The sequence below is a fragment of the Tachyglossus aculeatus genome, chromosome Y3, assembly GCF_015852505.1.
Source record: "Tachyglossus aculeatus isolate mTacAcu1 chromosome Y3, mTacAcu1.pri, whole genome shotgun sequence".
Taxonomy (NCBI): domain Eukaryota; kingdom Metazoa; phylum Chordata; class Mammalia; order Monotremata; family Tachyglossidae; genus Tachyglossus; species Tachyglossus aculeatus.
In genome coordinates, this window is record NC_052095.1 from 3,151,083 (window position 1) to 3,173,518 (window position 22,436).

General features: G+C 45.1%; 1 protein-coding gene across 3 annotated transcripts in view; it reads left to right on the forward strand.

The window, feature by feature from the left end:
* Positions 1 to 22,436, forward strand: part of LOC119946748 (A-kinase anchor protein 8-like) — a 110,091-nt gene that overhangs the window by 71,240 nt on the left and 16,415 nt on the right. Inside the window, exons 3-14 of one of the 3 annotated variants that reach the window (XM_038768186.1) lie at positions 9,660 to 9,921; positions 10,048 to 10,486; positions 10,764 to 10,869; positions 10,990 to 11,057; positions 13,493 to 13,556; positions 14,848 to 14,956; positions 15,352 to 15,422; positions 15,711 to 15,840; positions 16,697 to 16,838; positions 17,690 to 17,795; positions 18,302 to 18,432; positions 20,689 to 20,901. In XM_038768186.1, the coding sequence (XP_038624114.1) occupies positions 9,660 to 9,921; positions 10,048 to 10,486; positions 10,764 to 10,869; positions 10,990 to 11,057; positions 13,493 to 13,556; positions 14,848 to 14,956; positions 15,352 to 15,422; positions 15,711 to 15,840; positions 16,697 to 16,838; positions 17,690 to 17,795; positions 18,302 to 18,432; positions 20,689 to 20,775 (1,715 nt within the window). In that variant the 3' untranslated portion in view covers positions 20,776 to 20,901. Of the gene's footprint in view, positions 1 to 9,659; positions 9,922 to 10,047; positions 10,487 to 10,763; positions 10,870 to 10,989; positions 11,058 to 13,492; positions 13,557 to 14,847; positions 14,957 to 15,351; positions 15,423 to 15,710; positions 15,841 to 16,696; positions 16,839 to 17,689; positions 17,796 to 18,301; positions 18,433 to 20,688; positions 20,902 to 22,436 lie in introns of those variants that run through there. The other 2 variants (XM_038768184.1, XM_038768185.1) reach the window with 2 other exon arrangements.

Here is a 22,436-nt window from a genome sequence, read left to right on the forward strand (position 1 = left end):
TAGGGCGGGGAGACAGACATCATTATAAGTATATGACCCATATGTACATACGTACTGTATGGGTGGGAAGGGGGATGAGTAAAGGGATCATTTGAAGACGATGCAGAAGGGAGCTGGAGAAGAGCAAAGGGAGGCTTAGTCAGGAAAAACATCTTGGGGGAGATGTGTCCTCAGTAAGGCTTTGAAGGTGGGGAACAGTAATTGTCAGATTTGAGGACGAAGAATGATCCTGGTCAGAGGCATACAGGTGGGGGTCGGCAATAAGATAAATGAGATTGAGGTAGAATGAGAAAATTAGCATTAGAAGAGCGAAGTGTAAGGGCAGGATTATAGTAGGAGAGTAGTGAGATGAATGCCATAAGCATGTCTCACACCATCAGAAAGTTCCTGTAAAAGTCTGTCCCTGGTTCCGTTGGACACCTCTCTTACAGGTCCATGCCCATCTCACACTGTCAGGAACTTATTTTATATGTGCACCTCTCTTGCAGGTCAGATGTAAATTTGGGTGTCATCAAATTAGAAGTTATAGTTGAAGCTATGAGTTCTCCAAGGGAGTGGGTATAGATGGAGAATAGAAGAGGACCCAGAACTGAACCTTGAGGTGCATGCACAGTTAGTGGCTGGGAGGCGGAGGAGGAGCCTGCAAAGGAGACTGAGATTGAGTGGCCAGAGAGATGAGGAGAACCGGGTGAGAACAGTGTTAGTGAAGCTGAGGTTTGATAATGGTTCCAGGAGAAGAGGGTGGTTGGCAGTGTTGGTGGCAGCTGAAAGGTCAAGGAGGGTAAGGATGGAGTAATGGCCATTGGATTTGGCAAGAAGGAAATCATTGGTGACCTTTGAGAGGGCAGTTTCTGTGGAGTGCAGGGGACAGAAGCCAGACTGGAGGGGTCAAGGATAGAATTGGAGGAGAGGAATGTGATCCCACAGGTATGGACAACTCTCCCAAGGAGTCTGGAGAGCAATGGTAGGTGGGAGATGGGGTGGTAATGGGAGGGATCAAGGGAGGGTTTTTTTAGACGAGGAGAGACATGGGAAAATTGGGAAGCAGTGGGGAAAAAGCCATTGGAGAGTGAATAGTTGAAGATGACTGTTAGGGAGAGAAGAAGGGTGGGGACATGTGTTTTGATAAGGTGTGAAGGAATCAGGTCAGATCCACAGGTAGAGAAAGGCAAGAAATTGATAGAGATGCTGCCAGGAAAGATTGGAGAGTTGAAGAAGGGGCCTGTGCAGGGAGGGGCTGGGGAGATTTTAGGGCGATCCCTCTTGATAGTGTAATTTTCTTAATAAATTATTGGTGGCAAGAGATGGGGGAGGGGGAAGGACAGTGCAGTTGAAGAAGGAGTTAATTGGTAAGAGCTGTTGGCGTGGGTGTCACTATTGATGGAGAAATAATTTTTCTAGGCAGACAAGAGAGCAGAATTAAAGCACACAAGGATAAACTTGAAGTGGACTAAGTCTGCCTAATATCTAGATTTCTACCAGCAACATTCTGCGTCTCATTGACAAGAACAAAGGAGGCAGTCTCTGGAGGTGATTCAAGGCTGTGGGGTCATACAAGATCGAAGAAGGGATAGAGTAGTGAATGAGTTGAGTTCAGTAGAAAAGGTGATGTTGAGCATCAATTTGGTCATCAAGGTAAGGTAGTTTGGATAAGGAGACTAGAGTGGGGTTGACAGAAGTGTTGACAAAAGTGGATGGGGTCAAAAAATGGAAGGCCTCTATCGGGGAACAGTACAGATTTATTGGAAGAAGGTGTCTGGAAGAGTAGGCAAGTGAGGAGGTTGTGGTCATTTAAGAGGGATTTTAGAGGTGGTGAGAGTAGAGATTGTGTAGGATGATGAGATCAAATGTGTGTCCAAGTTGGTGAGTGGGTGAAGTGGGGTGGAGCGGGAGGTCAGTGGAGTTGAGTACTAATAAAAGGCAGGCAGTGGAAGGAACATCGGGAATATATATGGAAGCAGCGTGGCTCAGTGGAAAGAGCCCGGGCTTTGAAGTCAGAGGTCATGGGTTTGAATCCGGGCTCCACCACATGTCTGCTGTGTGACCTTGGGCAAGTCACTTAACTTCTTGGAGCCTCAGTTCCCTCATCTGTCAAATGGGGATGAAGACTGTGAGCCCCCACGTGGGACAACCTGATCACCTTGTATCCCCCCCAGCGCTTAGAACAGTGCTCTGCACATAGTAAGCGCTTAACAAATGCCATCATTATTATATATGTGGGTATTGAAGTCCCGAAGGATCAAATGAGGAATGGAGAAAGAGAGAAGGAATGTGAGAACGTGATCAAAATGGTTAAAAATGTAGGTGGAACCTGGGGAGAGGTTGATGACCATTACTAGCATCTGGAATGAGTGGTAGAGGCAGATGAATTGGGCCTCGAAGGAAGGGAAAGAAAGGGATGGGGGAGGTGAAAGGGTGTGAAAGTGGCATTGGGGTGTGAGAAGGAAGTTAACACTTCCTCCTTTACCAGTGAGGCTGGGCGGAGTGGGTAAAGATGAGGGCCCCTCTGGGGAGAGCAGAAGGGAAGACCAGGTCATCTGGGGAGAGCCAGTTTTCAGCAGTGGCAAGAAGTAATGACTTGTTGAGGAAAGGGTTGAGACTGAAGGGGAGCTTCCCTATGTTGTACCAGGGGTTCCATAGGCCACCCATGGATGAGGCTATTGCAGGGGGCGTCCTGAGGGAAGGGAGGGTATGAGAAAGGGGCGAGGTTGTAAGGGACTGTTTTGACGGGGGCCAACTAAAGGGGAGGGGGGTGAGGAGTAGCATAGAGACAGGATAACAGGATGGGACAGGGAGGAGGGGTGATGATGGTGGTGCAAGGGGTGGGGAGGAGTTGGGTGGCAGAGGGGGTGGGGGAGGTGTAATTGGAGGTGAGGACTGGATGGGCTGACTAGAGCGGCGGGGGCATTGAAGGGTCATGGATGGTCGGTGAAGTTTAAGCATTGTAGTTGAGGTAAAAGGCAACAATAACTACTGTATCTGGTGATATGTGACAGATGAGGGTATGAGTGCAGGTTGTTTGAGCAGGGAGTTAAACATAATGGCATGGGCAATGGGCATAGAATTCAGTATAAATAGAGCATTGTTTCTGGGCAGGGAGAGGGCAGAATTAAAGCAAATGAGAATAAATTGGCGATGGATGAGATTGATCTCTGGATTTCCAGCAGCAGTGCTCCAGCAACTTGAGGACAGGAGTGTAGGAAGCATTCTGTGTCAGTGAACCAAAGTGATGAATTCAAGGTATGAGATTGGTAAAGATATAGGGGAACAAGGGAGATGAGTTCAGTGGAGATGGTGGTGTTGAGCGAGTCAAGTTGGGTGTCAAAAGAAGGAAGTTTGGTTATGGAGAGCAAATGGGGCATGATGATATTAAAATATTGGAGGGGGTCCAAAGATGAGTGGTTCTAAGGGAAAACAGGACAGATTTGCTGGGATGGGATTTTCGAGAGAGGTCAGGTGAGGAGGTTGTGATGAGATAGAGGGATGTCAGAGGTAATGAGGGTAGAGATTGTACAGTGACTAGAGATCATCACCTTGCCCCCCTCCTCACCTCGCTACTCTCCTACTACAACCCAGCCATCAAACTTGGTTCTGCTAATGCTAACCTTCACTTTTTACCTGTCTCATTTGTCTCGCTGCCGACCTCTCACCCATATCCTACCTCTGGCCTGGATTGCCCTCCCCCACTTCAAAACCTTACTGATAGCACATCTCCAAGAAGGCTTCCCTGACTAAGCCCTCCTCTCCCCTTCTCCCACTCCTTTTGTGTGCCATTTTTACTCCTTCATTCATCCTCCCTCCCATCCCCACAACACGTATGTATAAGTCTATAATTTATTTATTTATTCATATCAATTTCTGTCTCCCCCTCTAGTCTCGAGCTTGTTATGGGCCCGAATTTGTCTGTTTGTTGCTATGTTGTACTCTCCAAGCACTTAGTAAAGTATGGAGAAACAGTGTGGCTTAGTGGAAAGAGCAAGGGAGTCAGAGGTTGTGGTTCTAATCCCAGCCCCGCTACTTGTCAGCTGTATAATTTGGGGCAAGTCACTTAACTTCTCTGTGACTCAGTTACCTCGTCTGTAAAGTGGGGATTAAGACTTTGAGCCCCATGTAGAACAACTTGATTACCTTGTATCTACCCCAGTGCTTAGAACAGTGCTTGGTACATAGTAAGCGCTTAACAAATACAGTAAGCAGCTCACACTAAGCACTCAATAAATATGATTGAATGAATGAGTGAGCTAGTGAGTGAATGAATGAATGAATGAATGAATGAATGAATTAATTAATTAATGAGGGAGATCCCGTCTGTATCCAAGCTGTTGAGTGGGTGAGGATTGGAGTGGAACAGGAGGTCAGTGGGGCCTAGGAGTGATAGGAAGTGGGCAGTAGAAGGGTACACATCTTGAGCTGCCAAACGCTGCTGGCGAAAGTCTAAACACCATGCCAACCTCGTTCACTACAAGTTTATCCTTTCCTGCCTTAACTCAGCCCTCTCCTCTGCCAGACAAAACTATTTCTCCTCCCTTATTGACACCCATGCCTATCGCCCCCCCACCAGCTCTTCCGTACATTCAACTCCCTTCTCAGGCCCCCGGTTCCTCCCCCTCCTCCTTCCCTCACCCCCAACAATCTGGCCTCCTACTTCATTGACAAAATTAAATCCATCAGGTCCGACCTCCCCCAAGTCATTTCCCCCCCTTCTCCAGCCCCCCGGCTGTCAACACTCTCTGCTACTCTCCCATCCTTCCCAGCAGTATCCTCAGAGGAGCTCTCATCCCTGCTCTCAAGTGCTACTCCGGCCACCTGTGCTTCTGACCCCATTCCCTCTCATCTCATGAAATCTCTCGCTCCATCCCTTCTCCCCTCCTTAACTTCCATCTTCAACCGCTCACTCTCCACTATTCCTTCCCCTCTGCCTTCAAACATGCCCATGTCTCTCCCATCCTAAAAAAACCCTCTCTTGACCCCACCTCACCTTCTAGTTATCGCCCCATATCCCGCCTACCATTCCTTTCCAAACTCCTTGAACATGTTGTCTACACGCGCTGCCTCGAATTCCTCAACAACAACACTCTCCTCGACCCCGTCCAGTCTGGCTTCCGTCCCCTACATTCCACGGAAACTGCCCTCTCAAAGGTCACCAGTGACCTCCTGCTTGCAAAATCCAATGGCTCATACTCTATACTAATCCTCCTCGACCTCTCAGCTGCCTTCAACACTGTGGACCACCCCCTTCTCCTCAACACGCTATCTGACCTTGGCTTCACAGACTCCGTCCTCTCCTGGTTCTCCTCTTATCTCTCCGGTCGTTCATTCTCAGTCTCTTTTGCAGGCTTCTCCTCCCCCTCCCATCCCCTTACTGTGGAGGTTCCCCAAGAATCAGTGCTTGGTCCCCTTCTGTTCTCGATCTACACGCACTCCCTTGGTGACCTCATTCGCTCCCACGGCTTCAACTATCATCTCTACGCTGATGACACCCAAATCTACATCTCTGCCCCTGCTCTCTCCCCCTCTCTCCAGGCTCGCATCTCCTCCTGCCTTCAGGACATCTCCATCTGGATGTCTGCCTGCCACCTAAAACTCAACATGTCCAAGACTGAACTCCTTGTCTTCCCTCCCAAACCCTGCTTTCTCCCTGACTTTCCCATCTCTGTTGACGGCACTACCATCCTTCCCGTTTCACAAGCCCGCAACTTTGGTGTGATCCTGGACTCTGCTCTCTCGTTCACCCCTCACATCCAAGCCGTCACCAAAACCTGCTGGTCTCAGCTCCTCAGCATTGCCAAGATCCGCCCTTTCCTCTCCATCCACACTGCTACCCTTCTCATTCAAGCTCTCATCCTATCCCGTCTGGACTACTGCATCAGCCTTCTCTCTGATCTCCCATCCTTGTGTCTCTCCCCACTTCAATCCATACTTCATGCTGCTGTCCGGATTGTCTTTGTCCAGAAACGCTCTGGGCATGTTACTCCCCTCCTCAAAAATCTCCAGTGGCTACCAATCAGTCTGCGCATCAGGCAGAAACTCCTCACCCTGGGCTTCAAGGCTGTCCATCACCTTGCCCCCACCTACCTCACCTCCCTTCTCTCCTTCTACAGCCCACCCCGCACCCTCCGCTCCTCTGCCGGTAATCTCCTCACCGTACCTCATTCTCGCCTGTCTCGCCATTGACCCCTGGCCCATGTCATCCCCCGGGCCTGGAATGCCCTCCGTCTGCCCATCTGCCAAGCTAGCTCTCTTCCTCCCTTCAAGGCCCTACTGAGAGCTCACCTCCTCCAGGAGGCCTTCCCAGACTGAGCCCCTTCCTTCCTCTCCCCCTCGTGCCCCTGTCCATCCCCCCCATCTTACCTCCTTCCCTTCCCCACAGCACCTGTATATATGTATATATGTTCGTACATATTTGTTACTCTATTTATTTATTTATTTATTTATTTTACTTGTACATATCTATTCTATTTATTTTATTTTGTTAGTACGTTTGGTTTTGTTCTCTGTCTCCCCCTTTTAGACTGAGCCCACTGTTGGGTAGGGACTGTCTCTGTATTTTGCCAATTTGTACTTCCCAAGTGCTTAGTACAGTGCTCTGCATACAGTAAGCTCTGAATAAATACGATTGATGATGATGATGATATTGAAGTCCCCAAAAATCAATGTTGGGGTGATGAGAGAAAGAATTTGAGAATGTGATCCAGGTGATTCAGAGAGTTGGAGGAGGGGCATTAAGGGTGGGCGATAAATCTCCAGTGGTTGCCTGTCAATGTTTGCATGAAGCAAACATTGTTTTGTTGGCTTCAAAACTCTCCATCACCTTGCCTCCTCCTACCTCACCTCCCTTCTCTCCTTGTACAGTCCAGCCTGCACACTCCAAGAGGCCTTCCCAGACTGAGTCCCCCCATTTCCTCCACTCCTCTTCCCCATTACCCCCCTTCCCCACAGTACTTGTTTATATTTGTACATATTTATTAATCTATTTCATTAATGATGTGTATATGTATATATATAGTTCTGTTTATCTATTTGGATGGTATTTAAATTTCTATTTGTCTATTTTGATGGTCTACATTTTTTGTTGTCTGTCTCCCCCTTTTAGACCATGAGCCCGTTGTTGGGTAGGGATTGTCTCTATCTGTTGCTGAATTGTACTTTCCAAGCGCTTAGTAGAATGAGTAGTATTTATTGAGTGCTTACTGTGTGCAGAGTACTGTACTAAGCACTTGGGAAATACAAATCGGGAACATATAGAGATGGTCCTTACCCAACAGTGGGCAGTAGAGGACCTGACTAGTAACGATTGGGTGGTAGAGGTGGATATTAATGGCTTCAAAGGAAAGGAAGGAGAGGTACGGGGCAAGTGGCATTGTGAGGAAGTTGCATTGAAGGGAGCAGGAAACCCACTTCTCCCCCATTCTCAGTAACTCCTGCGGATTGGAAGCTCAGGCCCACTCTAGAGAGAGTGGCAGGGGAGACACTGTCATCTGGAGTGAGTTAAGTTTCAGTAACAGCAAGCAGGATCAGTGACTGGGTCAAGAACAACTCAAGAATGAAGGTAAGCTTTCATTTTTCCATAGGTAGCCCTTGACCAAGGCTGTTATGAGGATTGGAATGGAGATGAAAAGATGGATTGGATGTTGGGGGATGGTTGGATGTTGGGGGATGAGGCGAACTACTGGGAGGGAAGGGCAGGGATGCTGTGCTGATCAGGGGGGAGGGATTTAGTGGACATGGTTCATTCATTCATTCAATCGTATTTATTGAGGGCTTACTGTGTGCAAAGCACTGTACTAAGCGCTTGGGAAGTACAAACTGGCAACATATAGGGATGGGCCCTACTCAACAGTGGGCTCAGAGTCTAGAAGAGGGAGACAGAGAACAAACAAAACATATTAACAGAATAAAATAAATAAAATAAATATGTACAAGTTAAATAAATAAGTAATAAATACGTACAAACATATATGCATATATACAGGTGCTGTGGGGAAGGGAAGGAGGTAAGGCAGGGGGACAGAGAGGGGGAGGAGGGAGAGAGGAAGGAAAGGGCTCAGTCTGGGAAGACCTCCTGGAGGAGGTGATCTCTCAGTAGGGCCTTGAAGGGAGGAAGAGAGCTAGCTTGGCGGATGTGGGGAGGGAGGACATTCCAGGACAGGGGGATGATGTGGGCCGGGGGTCGACGGCAGGACAGGTGAGAACAAGGCACGGTGGGGAAATTAGCGGCAGAGGAGTGGAGGGTGCGCGCTGGGCTGTAGAAGGAGAGAAGGGTGGTGAGGTAGGCAGGGGTGAGGTGATGAAGAGCCTTGAAGCCCAGGGTGAGGAGTTTCTGCCTGATGAGTTCAAAAGAAGTTAAGTGTTATAGGAGAGGTTTTCAGCAGCAAAAGCTCTTTCATATAGGGTTCTGTTGACTTTGCTGAATTGATTGCATGTCCCTTGATCCCTGAGAGCAAAAGTGAATTGAGCAAGAGCAAACAGGCAACTGTTAATTTGTAAAAAAAGATGGTTGTTTTTCACCAGTTGTCCAACAGGTTCATCTGTTGTTCTGTATTCTCCACTGCAGCCAGAAGTGGCAGCAGATAGAGCTGGAACAGGGAAAGGTCTCCCTCTCTGGACTGTAAGACCATTGTGGGTAGGGAGTGTGACTCTTTATTGTTGTATTGTACTCTACCAGGTGTTTAGTACAGTGCTCTTTACACAGTCAGCGCTCAGTAAATGTGATTGAATGTAAGAAGGAAGGAATTGAAAGAATGGCGACTCCTTGGTTGCAGAAGCAGTTCGAGAGTGAGTTATATGTGTCTGAAGTTCAGAGGTCCAATGGTAGTATGACTGTGGAGAGAGAAATTGAGCAGGAACAGTTGTCAAATAGTTCTTGACAAATAGTAAGTGCTTAACAAATGCCACCATTATTAATAGTAAAATGAGGACTTGGAAGGTTTCTTGGAGAAAATGTGATTTTAATAAGGCTTTGAAGGTGGGGAGAGTGATGGTCTGTCATACACAAAGGGGGAGGGAGTTCTAGGCTAGTAGGTTGTAAGAAAGAGGTCAGTGTAGAGATAGATTGGATTGAGTTACAATGAAACTGTTGGTGTTGGTGTTTGAAACTGGTGTTTGGTTGGTGTTGGGAGAGCACAGTGTATGGGCTGCGGCATTGTTCGTAATCAGCATGATATTAAAGGAGGGGGTGAAATGATTGACTGATTTGAAGCCCAGAGTAAAGAATTTCTGTTTGATGTGAAGGTGGATGGGCAATCATTGGAGGTTTGGGGGAGATATGAACTGAACAGTTTTATAGAAAAATGATCCAGGCAGCAGAATGAAATATGAATTGGAGAGGTAAGGTTGCCAGGAAGTTGGTGCAGTAGTAAAGCCAGAAAATGATGACTGCTTGAATCAACATGGAAGCAGTATGGTTGGAAAGGAATGGATGGATTTCAGGATTTTAGGAAACTAAAATTTACAGCATTTTCTGATTTTTACCAGGGGAACCTTTCCACTACTGGATTTACAGTAATAGAAAATGTTAACTCCTTGCAATTGGTACTTTTGTTTTAAAAGAGTTTCCTACACTAATCCGGATCTAAATTATTATCTAAAAGATCTTTTGAACCTAATCGATCACATTGAAATTTATGCTTAATTGGAATTATCATTTTTTCTTATTTCAGGTTATGAAAACTATAGTTATGGATATGGATACAGTCAGGATAACACTTCCAACTATGGGTATAATATGGCCACCTCAAACTCTTGGGAAATTCCTAGTACCAACACAAATGCAAACCCCAGTGCTTCTACAAGTTCCAGTACTGATACTGTTTTATCCAAAATTAACCAGAGTTTAGACATGGTGACCCAGCGTTTGGATATGGTGTCTCACCTAGAAATGGACATGATGCAAGGAGGCCTATATGGTTCAGGCGGGGATAGGTGAGTAAAGTTCCTGAATTGAACTGAATTAGTAACAGGATTGTGTATGTTTCTAAAGATATAAAATGCTTTTAAGTATTGCAGTCTTGCCTCTCATGACTGACGGCATTCTGTGTACTTTTTAAGGTTTGATTCCTATGATGCATATGACTCGAGAGCAACACTAAACGATCGTGATATCTACAGATTTGATTACGACTATAGTGAAATTGATCCAGAAATGGAAATGGCTTATGAAAGCCACTACGATGCTTACCGGGAACAGTTTCAAATTCGTGATTCTTTTGGCCAGAGGGCGCAAGGTTGGGCCAGAGATGGCCGCACTAATCGCTCAATTGCTGCAAGCTACGGACGAATGTGGGATGACCCTATGGCAGCCCGGAGCCATTGTGGCCCTGGCTCCTCCCGGCTTCCATCTCTCTTCTCCCAGAAGATTATTCCTGAGTATGGCATGTTACAAAGTATGAGAGGAGCATATGGGAATATGCGATTTGGATTTGGATTTGGCAGTGGCCTGAAGCAGATGAGAAGGACCTGGAAAACATGGGGAAATGCTGATTTCAAAGTAAGTATCCAGCTTTAATTTGAGGGTCTACCTTCTCTTGCAGATACTAAGTTATTTGGAAAGTGCACTCAGTGTGTTGCCTGGTCTTCTACCTTGTTAGTGCTGTGGCTTCAAAATCATTATTGTATATTATTCAGTAATTCTAAATGTGGAGTGGAATTTAAACAGCAAAGCAAAATTGAAACGTTTTGCAATTTGGAAAAGAATGGAGGTAATTGAATTTAGGCCATAGATCATACAATACTTCACCTTTTGGGGCTGATATTGTCTTCTACAGCCACAGAAGAAGAAGAACAAGAAGAGGAAACAGTCAAATAGTACTGATGAACCAGACAGCAAGGCAGCTAAAACTGATGGCTCTGACAACAGTGACTCGGAAAATGGTAACTTACTGGTATTTAGCTGTGGGCTTTTAATGATTGTTTTTCCTCTCTTTTATATGTTGTTTTTATTCTACATAATTGAGCTTTTAGTCTTCTGAAGTGCTGTCCATTGTCTTTCAGATGAAGGCACTGAAGGGGAAGGAACAGAGACTGTGGAAGCATCTGAAAAAGTTGAAAAAAGTTCTAAAGTAAGTTAATTCAGGGAAGTGGTCTAATTTCTCCGCCAAGATACAGGCCAATCCTCCCTTTCTCTGTGTAAAAAGAAGGGATAATGAGAAATTGTGGTTAAGCTTACTATGTGCTAAGATCCAGGCAAAGGAAATTGGTAGACTTATTGGTGACTGTGAGCTTGTTGTGGGCTGTTTTATTGTTTATTGTACTCTCCCAAGTGTGTAGTATAGTGCTTTGCACATAGTAAGCCTCAGTAAATAGGAGGGAGGCAGTGGGGAGGAAAGAGGGAGGCAGGCTGGAGATAAGTGGTATTTATAAACCAAGTACTTATGATGTTTAGAACCACAGGTTAGAGCCACAGGTTTGAAAGAACTCTGGAAAACTGTTGCTAAGTTGATTCAACTCAGTGAGCATGGGACATGGGGAATTTCTAGATTAAGTCTGTACAATTTTTATATTTTTTACTCAAAATCAGTCAGTCAGTTGTATGTGTTGAAGAGTTACTTTGTGCAGGGTACTGTACTAAGTGATTGGGAGAGTAGAAGCCAACAGAATTGGTAATTATGTTCCTTGCCCACAACAGTACAGTTTAGAAGGAATAGAAATTCATTTGCATTTAGACTGCTGGAATTTAGATATTCAATCAACTGTATGTGCCAGATAATGTTCCTTGTAACCAGGTTGTTTATTTGCTCTTCATCCAGGCTTAGTAGGGAATGCTGCGAGTAGGGGATGTAACATCAACATCATATTTTGTACCTGTACAGGCCTGCTTACAGACAGCATATTTGCTTCCAACCTGAATCTATGTATTAATCAATCAGTCAATCAATCAATTGCATTTATTGAGTGCTTACTTTGAGCCGTTATTTGGGAGAGTACAGTATAACAAAATTGGCAGACTAGTTCTATGCCCATAATGAAATTACGGTCTAGAGCGGTAGACACATTCTAGAGGGGGACATCCAACTTCGCTTCTGGTACCTGTTATGTCTCGTCAGGTAAACTGCAGGTGTGGACATCTCTACAGAGAATCACAGTGAAAAAATGATAATTCTTCCTGGGCAGTGGAATCAACAAATAGACTAAAGAGTAGAGAGTGCACTATTTTTCTAAGTCTGATCTCCACAGCCCCAGTCCCTCCAGCTGCAACTGAGGTTTAATCGTACCTCTCAAGAGCAGCCTTCTTCCCTCATTTCTTCCATTTGGCATTCAATTTCCTATGGTACTGTAACTGTTTCTTGGGGCTTCCCACCACTCAAGGGCTCTCTTCTTCCCCAGGATGTATCTGGGTATGGAATTTTGCTTCACATTCCATCCTCTTAGTTTGCTGAGGGATTTAGTCCCTCTCCCTTTTATCTTGTACATAATGTTACCAGTAACTGTTTCATCAGAAATAGTTACTGAAATAGTGGCCTAGTGGATAGAGCACGGGCTTGGAGTCGGAAGGACTTGAGTTCTAATCCCAGGTATGTCACCTGTCTGCTGTGTGACCTTTGACAAGCTGCTTCTCTCTGCCTTACTTACCTCATCTAAAAAAGGGGGGTTAAGACTGTGAGCCGTATGTGGAATAGAGCTGTGTTCAACCTGATCACCTTATACCTATCCCAGCAGTTAGTACAGTGTTTGGTACATAGTAAGCTCTTAACAAATACCTTTTTTAAAAAATCTTAATTCAATTAAAAGTGTTTATTGAATGTAAACCACTACACTAAGCCTTGGATAAAAGTTGCTGTTGGAGAGTTATTGTGGAGAGAGAGGCAATGGTCTCCCTCAATTTGATAAAATGGTTTAGTTGCTGCCTGGCAGTCCTCTAACCCCTCACTCCCTTTTTTCTTACCTCTGTTTCCCTTTTTCCAGTCACCTTCCTTTTCCTTTCCTGTAAAGTTGGAGTTATGAAATCACTTAGGCTTGCAGAATATACTTTTTGGAGGTTTGTGGCTCTAATGGCAGTCAGTAGTTCCACTTTTGGGAAGGGCAATCTGGAGATTGGAAGCCAAAGCCTTGGTTTTGTTTCATCTCACACCTCACCCAAAGAAAAGCCCAAAAATTGGCTTCTGTCTTAATTACCAGGTTATGAATTGGCAGAAAGTCCTTTTTCCCTGTAGAAGATTTCTGTCCCAAGTCTATCCCCAACTTGCTCTGTCTCTGGTACTAAAGCCCTCTCCTTGCCGTACCCTCTGTTGAGACTATCCTATGAATTCCACAGCCCCAGGGGCTTTTATGTCAGAGGGACTGCATTTAACTCCTGTTTCAGACCCCCATACTCAAACCATTATTTCTCCCTTTGCAACTTTGCTCCAGTTAGTTTTAGGTCATGTTAGATAAATTACTATTAGGCAGATTTTTAGAGACTATTCAAATGTACAAGAAGGTGTAGGACATCCCTGACTTGAAAATTCTTGTAATCCATTATCTGAAGAGGTGGTTTTAATCATGTGAATTGGTTTAGGAAGGAGAAGATGATGAAGGGAAAGATGATGGGAAAGAAGATGGAAAACCTGATCCTGAGAAAGGTAAGCAGCTGCAAGCACATAATGTATTTCATACTGATTGTTCCCTTGGTTAAAAGTCCTAATTAAGTTGTGTCAGTATGAAGGAGCTCAGGACTGCAGGAGTTCTTGGAGGTGAACTTTGTAGAAGAACTATGTTCCTCTCCCTACTCTTACTCATCATTGCCCTTTGCCTGGAACCTCTTGCCCTGGACTCATTTAACAGTGACTTTAAGATAGGCAATCTTCTTAACACTGCTTGTTTAGAGTGAGGATCACGTTGTACAGTGTCTGATTGCCAGTAAAAGAATAGTCAACTCTTGAGACTCTTTTGCTTAATCCTATAGTAATACCAAGTTGCACCAAAAAGCAACATGGCTTATTAGGTAGATCCCGGGCCTGGGATTCAGGACCTGGGTTTTATTCCTGTCTCTACCACTGACTTAACTGCTATGCGACCTTGGGCAACTCTTAACTTCTCTCTGCCTCAGTTATCTCATCTGTAAAACGGGGATTCAGTCTGTTCTTCTTCCTACTTAAACTGTGAGCCCACTGTGGAACCCGATTGTCTTGTAACTACTCCAGTGCTTAGAAAAGTACTTGATGCATAATAAACACAAATATCACAATTATTTTTATCATTACATGTTAGAAAAAGGCAGATAAAAAATGAGCCTGTCCTTACATTTTTAATCAATCAGTAGTATTTACTGAGCACTTACGGTGTGCAGAGCACTGTAGAAATACTAAGCTTTGGACTTGACAAGAAAGTAGTCATCAGTGACCCTTGAAAGGGGGCCATTTCTTTGTGGTGAAAGGAGAAACTAAATTGGGGTCAAGGAGAGAATTGAGGAGAGGCAGTGGAGGCAGTGGGTATTGACAGCTCATTCAAAGAGTTTGGTAAGAGTCAGATGGGGCAGTAACTGAAGGGATATGAGGTTATGGGAGGGTCTTTTTTCGGATAGGGGTACATGAGTATATTGAAAGCCATGGGGAAAGAGAAGGTTAAGTTGATTTCTGTGTGGCTACTTGTGAATCCTTCTCTAGATATAGATATGAATGTGGAGACTCTTGGAAGCAAACAGAGGTTCAGTGGGTTGTGAGAACAGGAGAAGGTCAGCTCTCATTTTTGTCCAAAATTCACCTGTAAAATAGTTGTCTAGATTAACTTTAGATATAGTTTAGAGCTGTTCATTTCCTTTTAAAGAAGTTGACTTGGTGATCTTGCTGGTGGCTGTGGGGTGGCCCTAAATCAGTCCTGTTTGCCTGGAAGTGAATGTGTAGGTACTTTGATTTTCCTGTTCTTTTTTTGCAGGAACCCTGACAATCCAGGAAGAGATTAGTCAGATCAAACGGAAGTTGCAGGCTGGCAAGAAGACACAGGAGAGACAGAAGAAACGGCAACGAGACCGCATGGTGGAAAGGTAAGATTTTCTTTTTTCCCCTTCCCCCGCTTTTCCCTAACCCCCAAATTCTGCCCTGGTTGACCTTTGGGTGTCCTAGAGCTCCAAAGAGCCTGTTTCCTACTACTACCCTAGAAACTTCCACCCTACAGCCCTTGGGGTTCTGTTTCCCCAAGGATCATTGGAACCAGTAGAAAAGGGTGTTGTATTCAAGAAACATCCTCCTCATTTCTCTCTCTTCTGAGAGGGGCAGTGTTACCATGGTACTTGGCACCAGCTCTTCCGTGCATGGACCCTGCTTCCCATCAGTTGGGCTCCCTTGGGCTTTGGCTGAAAACCCAAGAGCTGACTGATCACCCTCCTTTTCCCATTCCCAACCCCTCAGAGGCCGCCTTGTAACTGTTCTGCTTCTCCAGCTCGGGACCCGACACTGCTTGGCACCTTTGTCCAGAAGCTCCAGCACTTAGGGCACTATGCATGCCCAGAGGTACTGAGGGGTCCCCAACCCCTGGGGGAGGGGGCCAGCTCAGCAAAGACTCCAAGGCACCTTTCTGGCCCCCATCTTGTGGCCAATAAGCTGGCACTGTGCCTGGGAGAGGCAGAAGCGCCAAAAGAGGGAATATCGACAGCTTTGGGCCCTGCCCAGTCAATCAGAAGCTCCCTCTCCTTTGTGTTGCCAAGCTGGCAGGATCAGCCTATTAGCTTGCCTCAGCGTGTGCCTAGTGGGAGGCTGAGCCTTTTACTCCCCCCTGCTGTCGGGTCTATTTGCCCTCAGGGCCCCCGCACTGGTGCTTGCCTCCGCCTCAAGTTCTTGCTCTTGCTGGATCTTCCTCTGCCAAGTCGGCGCCGGGCCCCTGGGCTCTTCAGACAAAGCTGTTCCCGTGGCCCAGTTATGGATGGCAGAGGTAGGAACCCGTCCTGAGTCCTCGGTAGAGGCTGGCCTCCTCCGTCCCTTGCCGCAGTTGGCATTGAGCCTGGGCCCTCCCACCTCTCCTCTGGGGAGTCTGCTTTAGAGCCCTAAGTCTCTTCCATGCAAGTGGCTTTCTAGCTGCTATCTTGTTGGCAACTTTCTTCCAGGTTAGACTGTCTATTCTTGAAACAGGAAAATGAGCGGTAGCCACAGAGGCAGGGTCAGAGTTGGGCCCAGTTCCCTCCCGCTGTACCAAGCAAAGCTGAATTAAGGAGGAAGTCCCAGGAGGATACAGATTCTCTCAGTTGGGCCTTAAAGAATCAATTACGTTTCTGCATTATAAGGACCAATACCTTTTCTTCCTTTTCTCTGCCCAAACTGGTTTCCTGTAGTGCATTATTTCCTTGTACAGAGCAGGTGTCCCCTGGCCATTATTGGTCCTTCTTATATGAGTTGGAAGCTGATCCCCTGCTACTGCCCCTTTGTCAGCACTTCCTCCTAGCTGGTTAGAATATTTATCCCTAGTGTCCTATAAGGAACCCAACTTGACCAACATTGCCTAGTAAATCTTACCTGCAATTAACCTATCGTACACCTTTTGGGTAGATTTCCTTCCCTTGCAGATCCCTTAAATTTGTGAGTGGGAGAGAGATTTGGATCCTAAAACTTGCCTTCCCCCTTACTACTCCCAAAAGAGCCAATGAATACCTTAGGCACTGGAGAACAGAGGGTTGGGGTAAACCTGCTTTATTTTTAGGGCTTTCAGCCCTTCTAGAGCAGGGAGGATCAGTTGCTGGCAGCAGTGCCTCCTCGGTAAACTTTCCCCTAACGGTTGCCACTTGTCTCTGCAGGATTCAGTTTGTGTGTTCATTGTGCAAGTATCGTACTTTCTATGAGGATGAAATGACCAACCATTTGGACAGCAAGTTCCACAAGGAACACTTCAAGTTTGTGGGTACCAAGCTACCCAAGCAGACAGCTGACTTTCTGGAGGTGAGTCTGTCTCTTCCTTCGGCCAGTTAATAACACTGACCTCCCCTATGTCTCCAAAAATTTCAGTTTTCCAGGTATTTTCTATTTGTTTTTTTTCACCCTATTTTTAATTGACCCAAAAGAGTATGTGTTAGGCCATGTAGAATGGAAGAGAGAATAGACCAATGTATAACAAAACAATAATTTGCTCTGTATGTTTAATGTAAGATTAGAACTGGAAGCTGAAGGTTCAGATTCTGAGATTCATTCTTAAAGTGTACTGTTCAGACTCCTCCACTTCTCTTCTGGTAAAAGGGAAAAGATAACTTTCACCTCCCAGAAAGTTTTGGAGTAGGTCTGAAGGAAAAACTAGAAGTTAAAGTAAGGTCTTGGGAAGAGTGGGGTCAGATATCTCATTCATTAGGGTACTCTGCTTATCACTGGATAAAAGTACAGTACGGTAAGATTTTAAAAAGATGCAAAACAAATCTAAAAAAATGAAAACAGATTAAATAACTAAAAATAAGAACTTTAGCAGTTTTCAAGTTCTTCACTGGTCCGGCAGACTGGTCCAAAACCCAACAGCCAAAACCTTTTGAGCAATCTAAAGGCTTAAAAGTTGTGGGTGAAGCTCTGCCTTCTATGTGTCCTGCTTCAGCGGGACAGGAGAAGACCCCTCCCTGTCCCACCACACCAGATGACGTAGAGGCCTTGACAGTCCAGTCTGATTGATGGAAGAGGAGCCACTGAGGCCACAAGACTGCATCCATGTCTTCTGCCTGTTCTGCTCCAGCTGGAGAGGACCCACCAGATTACATGGGGTTGCGGGGAGGGTTGTGTTTTCAACTATAATTTTTTATTGATCTTGACAGGAATATGTAACCAATAAAACCAAGAAGACAGAGGACCGACGTAAAGCTATCGAAAACCTCAATGGTGTGATCCAGCAAATTTATAAAGACCAAGATCTCACTCAAGGTGATAGTCCCAAGAGGAGAAGATGAAACTGAGGGAAAGGACTTAGTTTAAAAGACTTTGGAATGCTCAGCTGTTATGGCTTGTTTGGCTTATCTTTGCTTCAGATAGGAATTATACCCCACTCTTCTTGGTTTTCTCTCTCAGAGAGAGTGATGGTCCCTCTGGAGACCAGGTTCAGCATTAGTTTGTCTCTTTATGAGCTAACATGTCAGAGCTCTGGTTGCTCAAGGTAAACAGTAAATCAGAAGGGCAAGATCATATACCTCCTGAACTAAATGTGACTTACTGGGAAAGTGATTCATCTGCTAGTTAGGTGACCCCCAGCCAGTGGAGTCTCTAGGCTTCCTTGTGTCAGCAACCTGTGAGTCCTCTTTCTCTATTCACTGATTAAAATACTAGATTTAAACTAACCTCCAGAGGGGCTCTTATTTCAGATTGCTTTACTTAAGCAGTCCCTTGATTACAACTGAAGAGCTGCTCCTGAAAATAAAATTATTCTGTTGCAGAAATTGGTATGGAACACTTTGTGAAAAAAGTAGAAGCAGCTCACTGTGCAGCCTGTGACCTCTTTATCCCCATGCAATTTGGGATCATACAGAAGCACCTCAAAACAATGGAACACAACCGCAACCGCAGGGTAAGTTGGACATGCTTTCAATCTCAGACACTCAAACAACTGCTGGTATTTTTCAAGAATTTAGTGTGTGCAGAGCACTATGTTAAGCATCTAGGTCAGTTCAATGGCAATGATGGGCATTCCAGTGGGAATGGAGGCAACAATCCTGGCTACAACTGGAACCAGTATGGCAATTTCAGCCCTATTTGAAGCAAACAGAAAGAAGGCTATGACACAATCTTGGCAGCATTAGTTACTCTTATTCCAACTTCAACAACACTGCTGGTGGAGGTGGGGGTCTTTCAGATGCTGGTTGTGAGAGAAAATTCAGTGAGTGTACCTAATGGGAGAATTGAAGAAGGAGCAGAGGATATTAGGGATGTGAAGAACTCCAAGGACAAAATCTACTTAAGGGAGAGGCATCTCAGTCACTCTTATGATCAGGACAAGACTGGGGAGATGAGGAGCCAATCACCCCATCTGGTAATTGACAGGCCTATTCTGAGCTAAATACAAACTACTGGATCTACATCTAAATCTACGTTGCCAGCCCTGATCATTCTCCCTCTCTCCAGTCTCCCATCTCCTCCTGTCTTCAAGACCTCCCATCACCTCAAACTTAACATGTCCAGAACTGAGCTCCTTATCTTCCCACCTGCATGCTATCCTCCCCCTAACTTTCCTATCACTATAGATGGTACCACCATCCTTCCTGTTTCACAAACCCATAACCATGGCATTATCCTTCACTCCTGTCTGTCATTCAGTCCATACATTCAGTGCATCACCACATCCTGTTCGTTCCACCTTCACATTACTAAAATCTTCCCTTTTCTCTCCATCCAAACTGCTACTGAATTAATACAGTTATTCCTCCTGTCTCGCTTGGATTACTGCATCAGCTTCTTGCTGACCTCCCAAACTCCTGTATCTCCCCACTCTAGCCTGTGCTTCACTCTGCTGCCTGGATCACTTTCCTACAAAAATGTCACCCTGCTTCTAAAAACACTCTAGCCCCTCACCATTGGCTTTAAAGCTCTCTGTCACCTTGCTCCCTCCTACCTCACCTCGCTTCTCTCCTTCTACAACCCAGCCCGCACACTTTTGTCCTCTAGTGCTGCTAACCTTCTAATTGGGCCTCAATCTTACCTGTCTTGCCACCGACCCCTAGCCCACATCCTGCCTCCGGGTTGGAATGCCCTCCCTCCTCAAATCCATCAGACAGCTACTCTCCCCCTTTCAAGCCTTACTGAAGGCACATCTCCGAGAGGCCTTCCCTGACTAAGCCCCACTTTTGCTCATGTCCCACTCCCTTCTGCATTGCCTTGACTTGCTCCCTTTTCCCTCCTGCCTCCCTGTCTCACAGCACTTATGTACATATGTGTAATTTTATTTATTTATATTGATATCTCTGTGCTGTAAGCTTGTTGTGGGCAGGGAATGTCACCGTTTATTGTTATGTTGTACTTTCCAAAGCACGTAGTACAGTGCTCTGCACACATTCAGCCCTCAGTAAATACAGTTGAAAGGCTTTGAAAGAATGAACTGCATCCTCTCTCTTTCTCCTTGAGCACCCTGATGGGTTATGTTCAGTATTCATTCCTACTACCCAATTTTATTGGACAAAACACAAAGAATAGACAAAAGCAGAACATTAAGTGTATGCAATATGGTGAGCGGAAAAAATATATATTTGCAGGAAGAGAGAACAGAAGTGTTGCAAAGACATAGTGAAGGTGTATGTGTGCCTCTATGTGGTACAAGCCCAACACCTCACCCTCCTTTCCAAATAGGCATTGGTGAAATGAGGAGCAGCGTGGCCTGATGGAAGAGCACAGACCTGAGAGTCAGAGGATCTTAATTCTAATCCCTGGCCTGCCAGTTGCCTGCTGCAGGTCCCTGGGCGAATCACTCATTCATTCATTCATTCAATCGTATTTATTAAGTGCTTACTATGTGCAGAGCACTGTACTGAGCACTTGGGAAGTACAAGTTGGCAACATATAGAGACAGTCCCTACCCAACAATGGGCTCACAGTTGTATCTTATGTTTCCTCATCTGTAAAATGGGGATTCAAAGCACGTTCTCCCTGGCACTTAGACTCTGAGTCCTGTGTGAGACAGGGACTGTGTCCCACCTGATTACACTGTACTGAGCACTCAGTGCTTAGAACAGTACTTTTCACATAGATGTGTGTAACAAGTACCATGATTATTATCAAATGCTAATGGCAAGAATTCTGGCACAATGTATCTTTATATCTTTTTTGTCTTTAGCTAGTTATTATAAAGAACTCTGCTCAACTTTTTTCTCCTGTCACCAATTATTACATTGGAAAAAAAAGACGTGAATCTTCTACCTAGAAGCTGCTGAGGGGAGCTGTCTTGGAGTTTCTGCAATCATATGAGGAATCCTGCCATGTCACACATTTTGTGAAAATTTGTTTACGTAGCCTGGGTGACATGTTTTACAATAGAAAAATGGTATAAGTGCCTACGTTAATAAAATAAAATGATATTAGGGCTTTCCTTTTTTTTCCTGGAAAATTGCCCCTTCTTACAATCTCACGCCCTAACCCCAAATTTGACATGGGGGTATCCATGGTGTAATGGATAGAGCATGGGCCTGGGAGTCCAAAGGCTGTAGGCTCTAATTCCAGCTCCACCACTTACTTGTCTGCTGTGTGACCTTGGGCAAGTCACTTCACTTCTCTATGTCTCAGTTTCCTCATCTGTAAAATGGGCATTGAAACTGTCAGCCCCACATAGGGCAGGGACTGTGTCCAACCCAATTTGCTTGTATCCACCCCAGCTCTTAGTACAGTGCCTGGCACACTGTAAGCACTTAGTAAATAACAGAATTATTATTATTAGCATTCAATCAATCCTGTTTATAGAATGCTTACTGCATGCAAAGCACTGTACTAAGTATTTTGGAGAGCACAGTATATCACCAAACAGACACAGTCCAGCCCACAACAAGCTCACAGTCTAGATGGGGAGAAATCCAAAATGGGCCAGGGCTTATTGGGAAATCCACTAGTCTTAATACAGTAGTAACAACTAAGTGAATAACAGATGTACTTCTAGACTGTAAGCCTGTTGTTGAGCAGGGACCATCTCTACATGTTGCCAACTTGTACTTCCCAAGTGCTTAGTACAGTTCTGTGCACACAGTAAGCACTCAATAAATACGGTTGAATGAATGAATGAATGTACTCTCTCTTTCCTAGGGAGATAGACTCCATAAATATGGCTTAACTGAGAAGCAACGTGGCTCAGTGGAAAGAGCACGGGCTTTGGAGTCAGAGGTCATGGGTTCAAATTCCAGCTCTGCCAGTCGTCAGCTGTGTGACTTTGGGAAAGTCATTTAATTTCTCTGTGCCTCAGTTCCCTCATCTGCAAAATGGGGATTAAGACTGTGAGCCCCCCGGGGGACAACCTGATCACCTTGTAACCTCCCCAGCTCTTAGGACAGTGCTCTGCACATAGTAAGTGCTTAATAAATGCCATTATTATTATCTATAGTTTTAAAGTCAAATTCCCACTTCATCATTAATACTTATATAATAGCATCCATGTTTGCATGTGTGCCTGCTAGGAACAAATCATAATAAAGCCAAAAGGTTCCAACTGTGTCATCCAGGAACTTACACTGAAAGGAAGGATGGTATAACACACACCTGGGGGAAATCAAAAGAACCTTGATCTGTTATTTTAGTTGGATTTTTCTTTTCTGTGGTGTTTCTATTAAGGTCTTTTTATGGAGAGAAGTGAAGAAAGGGAAGAAGAATGAGTGAGCCAGCTCACTGTTCAGCTCTGACCTTGCCCAGTGGCTACAGGATCTCGCCACTGTTTACCATCCCTTGGTACTTGTCATTCAGAGAAAGGGGAAATGGGATGAGTGTTATTAGGCACTCTGTCTTGTTTATTTTACCTTGCTGCCCCAGCTTTTCACCTCCTGTAGTTCGGCTGTGTAATTGCTTTACCTGTTTTAGGCTCCACAGAAAGGTTTTAGCACAAAG